At 38.8% G+C, this 11366-nt stretch overlaps 1 protein-coding gene across 7 annotated transcripts in view; it reads left to right on the top strand.

Moving 5' to 3' along the window:
* The window catches only part of LOC120788690 (kinesin-like protein KIF13B), a 43198-nt gene extending 31991 nt beyond the window's left edge, over window positions 1–11207 (top strand). For 3 of the 7 annotated variants that reach the window (XM_040124671.1, XM_040124665.1, XM_040124667.1), the window contains 5 exons: window positions 333–423; window positions 752–864; window positions 5575–5640; window positions 8431–9631; window positions 9764–11207. In XM_040124671.1, the coding sequence (XP_039980605.1) occupies window positions 333–423; window positions 752–864; window positions 5575–5640; window positions 8431–9631; window positions 9764–10020 (1728 nt within the window). In that variant the 3' untranslated portion in view covers window positions 10021–11207. Of the gene's footprint in view, window positions 1–332; window positions 424–751; window positions 865–5574; window positions 5641–6520; window positions 6911–8430; window positions 9632–9763 lie in introns of those variants that run through there. The other 4 variants (XM_040124666.1, XM_040124668.1, XR_005707282.1 and 1 more) reach the window with 4 other exon arrangements.
* Window positions 11208–11366: the final 159 nt, after the last annotated feature.

Consider the following 11366-nt stretch of genomic DNA (forward strand, 5'->3'; position numbering starts at 1 on the left):
ATGTGTGAAAAACTTAGCTGCAAGTAATGGATAACTGGTTGAAATATATATCTAAAAGTAGGTGATAAATGGTTAAAATAGCTTAAAGTAATGAATAAAAAGTTGAAATAGATGACTACCAGTAAATAAATGCTCAGTGTACATATTTAGCAAAAAGTAGTGGCTAAATTATGAAAAACATAAAGGTAGTAACTGCTGCAGAGGATGTCTGTCAGTGTTCTTGCAATTCTTTCTACAACCAACAGGGTAGGCTGCTAAAGGTCACAGATTACTGAAATGCCCCTTTCAGCTTCATGCATGTTATCCTGTATTTTTCCATCATGTGTGTGCAGGGGGACAGCCACCAGGACCTTTCTGTGGTGCCTCTTCCATTCAGACACACACTACCTAGTTCCATATCCCAGAACCTGAACCCAGAAACAGGTACGACTGATAAAACCTTTATCTTCTATTGGATTCCTTCTGTGGCTTTGAATCATCTTTCTCTTTTTTGCTGCCTTTGGTGTCATTAGCCATACTTTCTGATACTTTTGACTGTAGCCAACTGTATCTGTGCTTTTACTCTGAATCTTAATTTGGCACTTGTTATCTTCTTTGCTAACACATTTCTCAATCTCTCTTTCCTGCCTCAAAAACTTAATCTTTTTTCTGCTTTCCTTCTTTCTTCTGCCATTGTTTTCTCCAATTCTGCTCCTGTAACTTCATCCTCTTCTTTTCTCCATTCTATTTTTTCCTCCATCCTCTCTATCAGTGTATTCAAGCTTTACTCATCTCCCTCCAGTGAAGGCCGTACCCAAGCTGCTGAAGTCCCTGCTTCCTGGTGGGAAGGAAGATAGTAGAGACCAGACAGTTGTCCATCAGCAGGTTGGCTCATTCAGTTAGCTCACCATGCTTTGGATTTATGCTCGTATTCTGCTCACTGTCTTATCAGAGATTTAAAGTTAATATGCATCACTGCAGCCTGAATCTAAATATCCCCCGTAATCATCAGTTGCTAGTCCTATTTCTTCTGTTGCCATGGAAACAGAGCTTATGCAGATGGAATCACAAATAATAAACAGATAAAATGTGTAAATGCCTCAGTGCCCAAGATAAGTGGTTTTCAGAAGTTGGCAAAAATAGAGATGGTCTGCTGAAGAGGATGAACATGGAATACGAGAAGTGCGCTTTTGTATAGATCTCATCATGTTTTTAAGGTTTTGAGGCAGAACTTTTTTTCAAGTACACCATTATTCAGTGGCTTCAGAAAATATTCAGAACCTTCACTTTTTGCACATTTTAATGTGTTGTAGATTTAAGTGTACATGGATACAACTGCCATTTTCCCCAATCAATCTACACTCAAAAACACATAATGACAAAGTGAAAACATGTTTTTAAATTTTTTGAATAAAAATCAGAAAACTGAAATTTCTCATTTATAAAAGTATTAAGACTATTATTTCAGTACTTTGTAGAAGCCCGTTTGGCAACAATTACAGCTTCGAGTCTTCATGGGTAAATCTCTACACATTTTGCACACCTGGATTCAGGCCGTTTATCCCATTCTTCCTGGGAGATTCTCTCAAGCTCTGTCATGTTGGATGGGAAGCATCTGAACTGCCATCATCAGGTCTCTCCAGAGGATTTCTATGGGGTTTAAGTCTGGGCTTTGGTGGGGCGACTCAAGGACAGTCGGAGACTTGTCCCAAAGCCACGGCAATGTTGTCTTGGCTGTATGCTTTGGGTCATTGTCGTGCTAAAATGTGAACCATTGCCCTAGTGTCAGGTCAAGTGCACTCTGGAGCAGGTTTTCTTCAAGTACCTCTCTGTATTTGGCCGCATTCATCCTTTCCTCAATTCTGACCCTGCTCCCTGTCTCTGCCACTGAGAAGCACCCCCATAGTATGATGCTGCCACCACTATGCTTCACCATAGGGATTGGAACTAGCCAGGTGATGAGCAGTGCCTGGTGTTTGCCAGAAATAGTGTTTGGAGTTCTACCCATAGGGTTCAATATTTGTTTCATCAGACCAGAGAATCCTTTTCTTCGTGCTCTTAGAGTCCTTTAAATGCTGTTTGGCACACGCTAAACAAGTGGCTTCAATCTAGCCACTCTGCCCTAAAAGCCTGATTTATGGAGTGTTGCTGAGATTATCATCCTTTCAGCAGGTTTTCCCTCTCTGCAGAGGACTTATGAAGCCCTGTTAGAGAGCCCTTGGGTTCTTGGTCAACGTCCTTGACTGAGGCCCTTCTTACACGGTCACTAAGTATGACTGGACAGCCAACTCTAGAAGAGTCCTTGGAACTATCATAGTTTAAGAAATTGTTTTATACTCTAGTCCTGATATATGCCTTGCCACAATTTTATCACAGAGGTCTACAGAGAGTTCTTTTGACTTCATGGCTTGGTTTTATGTCCTGACATGCAGTGTGAATTGTGGAACCTTATATACACCACTGTGTGCCTTTCCAAACTATGTTCAATCAGTTCAATTTACCACAGGTGGACTCCAGTCAAATTCTAGACACACCTCAACGATAATTAAAGAAAACAGGATGCAACTGACCACAATTTGAAGTACCACGGCAAAGGATCTGAATACTTTCTTACTTAATAAGAGACTTAAAAATCAAAAAATTAAGAAATTTGCAAACATTTCTAAAAACATGTTTTCAATTCACTGTCAATATTGGTTACTGATTGTAGAGTAATTGACAAAAATTGCAGTTTTATCCACTTTAAAGTTAAATCTACAAAACAATAAGGGTGTGCAAAAAGTGAAGGGGTCTGAATACTTTCTGAAGCCACTGTATATTTACCAAACATTTTCATTTATCTCTCCTCTTTCAACTAAGTGGTGCCTGAAGTTGTTTCTGGTTTCCTCATATACAGTCCATTAACCAATCAGTACTAAAAATACAAAACATTACCATCATCTATGCATTTATAACTGAAAACCTGTTACAAACTGGGGGCATAGAGTTGGAAAGTGAGAGAGTCTAATTTTTATGACTGACTCTAATGTCACTAGACAGCTCAAGACAGTTGTATGATTGCAGAGTTGATCGTGGGGATAAAAGTCAAGATAGCTCCGTCTCTGCTGCATTGATTTTGACCATTCTTTTTTAAATCTGTCTCTTGCATCCACAAGCGTTATGGAAGTTCAATTCTAAATTGCTGGATTACTCCTTTAAGGCCTCATTCGCTAAGTTGTGAACATGAATCTTTTGAAACCCCTGAACTCAATGTTGCAGTGAACAAGTCAATTAAACAAATGTTCCTGCCATCTCTTGTCTCATCTACAAACAGTCCATCAGCAAAAAGTATGAAGATGCTGCAGCCAGCTACATGTTCTTAATTTGACTGATAACACAGAGCTCTGAGAACAGAGAAGTTTTACTGCTAATATAAAGAGGCAATTATTATAAACAACATCATTATTAACAGTATTAATAATTACCAGTCACTGTTGTATTTTGGCAGTGCCTGGTTTTTACAGAACAGTTGCTACAGTATTTTAAAATAAACAAAAAAATATAAATTTAACTGTTACTCTGAGTCATAACATTACATTTGTTGAATCAAAACCAGGTTACTTGGGTACTCAGGTTAAGAATTAAATTATCAGCGCACACGTACAAATGTAGTTGGTGTCCTCCAAGTAATTGAGGTGTTTGTGATCAGAGAAAACACTCTACAAACATCCCCCACTGAGACAGGAGCACACTGTGTGTAGAGGAGGATTATTTAGGAGCAGATGAACCTCGTCATCCTGACGCCCCCCTGCCCCCGCTCCTTCACCACCTCTTTATCCAAAGATCTCCAAACATATGCAATCGAGACTCAGGAGTCTGCAGCTATTTCTTTGCAGCCAAACACTATAGCATCTGATTTGATTGATTATCACCTTGAGCTGCAAGGGAAGCTAATCAGGGGAACCGTGCTGTGGTAATTGGTTGGAATGGAAACCCGTCTGGCCTTGTTGGTGCATTGTTTGAGGTTATTGCCCTAATTAGTGCTTTTTCTACCCCGCCTGCAACAGTTTTTTACAAAGGTTATTACAAAAACAAAAGCATCGAGTATTGCATTATTGGATACGTAAATTGGACGAGTTATTGATTACAACTCTGATCTCAAAAACTGGATGAAAAACAATCCATACAGAGGCGAGATTTACCTTACAAATCTCACTTAGAAAGTTCTTCATATGTCTGGTGACATGAACTGCAGCTTAAATGTGCAAGACTGTAATAAGGCTGGATACTACTCTGTATTAACTGTTGCCATGTAAAAACCTAATGACTACAGATTTGGAGTGTTACAATAAACAGTTACAAATCTTGTAACAAATCTTGTCTACAACAGATGTGTAGACCGCGAGTCAAGCATTCATACACAAAAATGAGAACTTGAGACATGACTTACTTGAGAGCAAAAACATTGAAGTCTCACATTCTGACTTCTTTCTGAAACATACTGAGTATTTAATTATAATCTCAGTTAACAGTGTTACAAGACAAAGCTTGTGTCTATATTTTCCATATCAAGGACCAAAACCAACAATGCTTTGGTCTCTCAGTACTTTCTGGCTTCCCTACTCTGTCCTTGGCACTCAGACCCAAGCCCACGGGTTCCTACCAAAGATGTAAATCTTAGAAAATGGGTCATAAAGGTATTGTTTTATATTTTAAAAGGGCCCAGTAATTTCCTAAAACATCTTGGCACTTTATTTGTATGCCTCCTCACCAGCAACAGCTGTGGCCAGAGGCATTATGTTTTTGGGTTTTCCATCCGTCCATACATCCCATTCTTGCGACTGTATCTCAGGAACGCCTTGATGGAATTTCTTCAAATTATTCACAAATGTGCACTTGGGACCCAACGATGAACTGATTAGAATTTGGTGGTCAAATGTCAAGATCACTGTGACGTCAAAAAACGTGTTTTTGGCCATACCTCAAGAATTAATATGCTTATTATGATAAAATACACTTAATACCTTTTGATTAAATTCCTTCAAAGTCTTCACTAAATATATGAGTCGGGACAGAAATGGATATAAACTGCAAGTTGACTGGTTGGCGGAGGCATACAGCCATAAGGCAATAATTCTAGTTTAGCAAATGTCACTCAGACAGGAGCAGTGCATTTGTTGGGGACTATTTAACTGTCCCCGACTTCAGCAGAGTAATACACATTTGGTGCTCTGCTGATTATTTATGAACCCATATACAGGCCCATATTTATGGTTAATGAAGGAACATGTCACCCAGTGCAACAGTCTGGCTCAGTGATGTGTTTTAATTATTCAGTAAAGTATGATGTTCAGCCTACAGTATCTGTCGTCTTGTTAGAGTCATAAATTAAGTTCTTCCCCGACTGGCTCTGCTTCTGTTTTACTGTATAATGACCAGTTTGAAAATCTACAGGCTTATATTAACATCTAATCTTCAGGTTGAACCGCACAGCCACGATACTGACTGGCTCATTATTACATCTTCAAATCTGCTTGACAACCTCTCAGTGCAAATGTACAGATTGTTTTTATCTGAAATGACATTAACTTCTTTCAAATTTCCTTCCTGTTGCAGGGCTCGACACGCATCCTCGTGCAGTCAGCCAGTGTGGAAGAGGGAATGAGCGAACATCAGAAGCCAGTAGGTTCTCCAAACCCAGATGGTGTTATACAGTCCGGGTTGAAATTACTGTTACCACTGAATTTTAAGTACAGAATTTAGAATATGTTCAGAAATAAATGCAAATTAACCGATTTTGTATAATTAAATATCTTAATAAAATGGTTACAAACAAAAGAAAATAAAAAAAACAAAAAACAAAATTTGCATAATAGTGAAATAATACAAACACAAAATGTACCCCAGACCAAATTATTGGCACCGTTCACTAATATTTGGTTGCAGAACCTTTGGCAACAATGACAGCCTCTAAACATTTGTTGTAGCCATCTAGAGGTTTCTTGCACCTTTCTGCTGTTAGTGTTTACCACTCTCCCATTGCTATGCGTTCAAGCGCTTTTAAGTTTGCAGGAGTCCTTATTGCAATGACAGATTTCAGCTCTCTCCAAAGGTTTTCAATGGGATTTAGCTCAGGACTCATGCTGGCCAGTTTAAAACAATCCATTTTTTCCTTTTCAACCATTCTTTTGTGCTGCTGGATGTGTGCTGTTGGTCGTTGTCCTGCTAAGTGAGCCAAGACCTTCGCTTCAAACTTAGTTTTCTGACACTAGATAACACATTTTGCTCTAAAATGTCACGGTAATCTTTTGATTTCATCATTCCTTTAATACATTTAGTGCCTCCACTATCAGATGCAGCAAAGCAGCCCTGCAGCATGATGGAACATCCACCATGTTCTACATTCATTTTGTCGCCTATAAGCAAACTGAAGCGCTGCATTCTCAAAGAGCTCTACCTTGGTTTCATCTGTTCATAGAACATTATCCCAGAAAGACTGTGGCTTATCTATGAAATTGTTTGCAAACTTTAGTCTCGCCTTTTTGTGCCTTTCTTTCAACAGTGGTGTCCTACTTGCAGTGCAGTGTATGGTGCCGGCTGAAAACCAACACCAACCATTGCTTCGGATCAGTCTGAATCTCTTTAGATGTCTTGCGTGGTGTTTCTTCCTCAGGCCACATCAACCTTTGCAGACTTTTCTCATTGAGTTTCTTCTTAGCACCTCGTCCTGGAAGCAGCTTGACAGTTTTATGACAGTGAAACTTGGAAAAAAACTGGAAACAGTCAGCCCCTTTCTATGCAGTAAAACCATCATTCATTGGTAAATTCAGGTTATGTGGAAACTGAAAGTTAAGCACAAGTGCAATTTATTTGTTTTCTATTCTGTTTGAGGAACTAATTTAAATCGTCAAAAGGGTGCCAATAATTATGTCAAGCGTACATATTATGTCTGTATTTTTTTATGTCGCATTTTTTTGTTGTTCAGTAACATTGACATTTTATTAAAATATTTTGATTATACTCAACTGGTTAATTTGCATTAATGAAGATATTATAAATTCTGTACTGAAAATTCAGGGGTGCCAATAATTTCAACCAGAACTGTAGCTATCTATATGTACTGGGAATGCAGGGGCATAAACCATTTTTGGGATATCGTTTGTTCTTCTCTATCTGACATTGCTGGATGTGGCGACACCTTGCTCACTATGAATGTTGGACTTAAATAAGAAATCTTGTAAAATGGGTATTGTCCCAGATGGAGCTACTGCTTCAAAATGATTATAGCTTTACTTGAGAAAACTCCACGCTCAATTACAAACATTTTTCTAACTATTACTCATTTGGAGCCTGTTGCAAGGATGCATGGTGCAACAACTGAGAATGTCTAGTCTGGTAATTTATTCTACATACAGCTGAAGAATTGTTATAATTTTCTCAATGAAATCCAAAAGACATAATAAATTAAAGGGTTATCTGAGATTCTAGATAGGATTTCTGTGTAAGGGGAAGGGGTTGTCATTAGGACTATTATTGTTGTACTTCTTTTTCTCTATATGACTTCATTTTTTTACATTTACATTTACTCAATTGGTAGACACTTTTAAGCCAAGTGACTTACAAATGAGGGACAGCACTAAAGCTTCAGTACAGTAGGAGACGTTGAAGTGACTATATTAAATGTGATGTGGCTATGAACCAACAAGGAATTATCACTAAACTCAGCTGTACTAAGGTTTTTAGTGACTTTTGGCTTATTGTTTTGGTTTTACACCGACACATCTTTACTGTTTTGGTTCATTCTTATGGCTCTCATCAGCCTCGCTTCCAACCGTGGCAGACAGCTGTTTTTAAGTGAAAAAGTCACCTATAAACCCACTGTATACTACATTGCCCAGCACCAAACAGCAGCCAGACAATGTCAGACTAGCGTGTGAGCACAGAGGATTGTTTAGCAGCTAAAGTGCCAGATGTTTCCCTCAGGAGTCAGTGGAGCCCAAAACATTTGCCAGCTGGGTAGAAACCAGACTCAAAATGAATGGTAACATTCCTTCATATATGCTGGGTATGTAAAGAAGAAAATGCTTGCTAACAAGTTCTCTCTTATAACTTTTATGCGGCAATATGTCAATGTCTTTGCAACTTGTTTCTGCTACCCCCAATTTGCCAAAAAATCAAGTGCAAGTTTAAGTGCATTTTAATCAGAAATTATAACTACAGTAATGTAATTCCTAGAGATTAAAAAATAGTTCCAGCAGTTGAAGCAGTGTGATCGACCCAGTTTTATCAGCGGTCTAGCAGAGTACAATCTGACTTAGTACAAAAAACAATGAAAGATAAGCTTGAGTCTATTGCAATGTTGCTTTTGGAATTAAGACTTAACTTTGGAAAGTGTCAACATTTCAGACAGGAATACAGCCTTTCGCTGTATTTTGGGTCACTAACACAATTGCTGCCATGGCTCTCCCCCAGGTTCCCATTGAGGAAATCATTCCTGCTAACATCCAAACAGAGAGACTCAAATCCATTCCTCTCCCATCACCAATCATCCTGGAAACAGAAGAATCCACCCTCAGCCTGGTGAGCGAAGCATCCAGTAGATACACATCAACCAGCATATCTACAGCAACCCTGTCAGAGGTCTACACATTGAGCTGGGACCTGCCTCAGTCATCTGACTTTGACATGGTGCCAGACGAAGAAGAGGACAATAAAGTCACACAATCTGACACTCACCCTGAATCTTTTCTTGTGGACCAATCACAGCCTCAGGAGTCATCGCAGGTTTTGAACAGCAAGACAGCTGCAGAAAGGACTGACTTGCAACTGTCCAAACCAAACGATACTCCATCAAATTTAAATCTGAGTCAACAAGAACCGAATCAGTGTCCATCGGTCTTGCTGAAGGATCAAGGAGAGCCTGATTCAACTGCAGAATCAGACTTACCAGGCCAGACCAATCAAAAGCAAGACTCCACAACTGACCAGATTGGATTAAACAATTCTGAGCCACTCAAAGATTCACTGGTAGTACAGGAGAATGAAACCAAACAGGCAAAATTACCCCAAACTTACCAGTCAAAATCAGAGACCCCTATGAGAGAACTTGAGCTAGCTGCGACAGGTAAGGAAGAAGCTGAAATATCACTCCTTGATGAAACACAACTATCTGCACAAGAACAACAAAGTCAGCTGGAATCGATAGTCCAACAGCCTCAGCAGCCCAAACAAGACAAAGCAACCTTTGACAGTGCTCAAGATCAAGCTCAAAACCTAATCCCGGCTTTGTCTGAAGACCCAGCTCCTGCTCCTCTTTCCAACATTTGGCCTTCCAAACGTACTGCCTCAGCAGCCAATCCTTTCATGATCCAGAGAGTAAAGTCTTCAGACCTCAAGTCCTTTCATCGTATTCTGGGTGAGGAGGAGATCGGGCATGTGGACTTGTCTAGCAGCTTAGGAACAGGACTCAACGTCTCTGTGCCAATGGAAAGTCTGAAAATCCTCTCTGACTCTGAGGAAGGAGATGCAACTGTTACTACTATTCTTCCTGACTGGTTGAAAGAAGGGGAGTTTGTGACTGTGGGGAACAATAAGAGTGGTACTGTGCGATATGTGGGATCCACAGATTTTGCAGAGGGTACTTGGGTGGGAGTGGAACTTGAGGTACCAGCAGGTGAGCAAAATAGACCTAAGTTCTGCCAATAATTTCTGCATTTTAACTGATTTTACGTCATTCTTTATGAACATTTTACGTAGTTTGATCACAGTCTAAACATCTAAAAAACCTTTTTTGATCTTTCTCTAGGAAAGAATGATGGCTCGGTAAGCGGTAAGCACTACTTCCACTGTAACCCTGGTTATGGGGTGCTGGTAAGACCCGACAGAGTGACCCGTGGTGGTGCCAAACGGCGTCGCCAGCATCAACAGCAAAAGCGCTGCAGTGCCAACCTGTCTGGATCCAGCCCAAACCTGGCAGCCCTCACCACTCTGGCCAAAGGTGAAGCCAGTGGGGCATCAACCAGCCACAGCAAAGGAGAGAACCGCAAGTCCTGGAACACTTGAGAGGCTCGGTATCTGCTAAACGGCTAATTGGTAGACACCCAATCAGTCATCACCCAGCAATTGGTTGATATGCTTATAGGATAAATTCTCAATAAGAGTAACAATACAGTGTTTTATTTTGGGCAGATTAACTTCAGATTTCACTGTATCTGGTCTTTTACTGTAAGTTTTGGTGACAAAAAGATGAGTCACTCCATGTTCCTTCATTGGGAGAGGGAACCCATCAGCTTTTTCATCATTTATCATATGTTAAAATGCTGTATTACTATTATTACTATTGTTACTACCTGATGTACCTACTGATTGAAAACTTAAGAGAAATATTGAATGCCTTACAAAATGTTAATGTTTTGGGTATGTACATTCAAATAACCATTTCTCTAATAAATTTCATTTTAAAGGGTGGATCTATCACTTTGGAATGCATTTATTCCAGAGACATTAGATAACAATCAAAGCACTGCCACAAAATCAGCACATTTTTTCTTTTAATATGTACTATTTGCATAAGGGTCAAATATTAAAAGTATCTTAACTTCACTGGGTTACACCAGATGACTCCAAAAATTGCACAAAACCTTCACATGCTCATATTTCTAGTATTCAAAGGATACTATGCAGCTGTATGTTTGGATAAACTTCCAAATCTCTTAAATTGCTTGATACCAATCAATTTTTTTCCTGTGCCTTGAAATACTGTGACTTCTACTCAGCAAATGTGCCTTAGTGATATACCACCAACAACAATCAGTTTTGTTGGTAGGTTGAAAACTGTTCACTGTTAAAGAAACTTATTTTAACTCTTGAATGTGTATTTGTACTGTTTTAAAAACAAACTTGCACTCTTTGCTGACAAATTCTGAAATCTTGCTTATTTTTTTTTAAAATCAGCTTTGTCCTACCAAGTAAATGTGTGAAAGTTGATTTAAAGTGACTTCATTTTGTCTTTGAGGTGTGCAGCAATTTTTGAAATATTTTTTTGCTAGCAATTTATTGAATTATACTGTGTTTAGGAGCATTGTAATTTTTACGTGGTAAAGATACTTAAGGGATTTTGTTTGTCGTAATGCATTTAGTATTAATTTTTGTCTGTTAAATAAGATATTTTATACATATGCATTCAAGTTGATCATTTTGACCAGCTGGATCCTATTTATTTAAAGAAGATCAGATATTGTTGATAATGAAAACCAAAAAAAAAAAAAAAAAAAAATTTTTTTTTTTTAAAATCAATGATTTTAAATAAATTTCATTCTGCTCATAACAGCCAATGTGTGATGCATATCTGTATATGGATCTGTCTAGATAGTAAACCCAGAAAGTCTCATTGATATAGCTTTATTCTC

Source organism: Xiphias gladius, chromosome 4 (assembly GCF_016859285.1).
Source record: "Xiphias gladius isolate SHS-SW01 ecotype Sanya breed wild chromosome 4, ASM1685928v1, whole genome shotgun sequence".
NCBI classification, from domain to species: Eukaryota; Metazoa; Chordata; class Actinopteri; order Istiophoriformes; family Xiphiidae; genus Xiphias; species Xiphias gladius.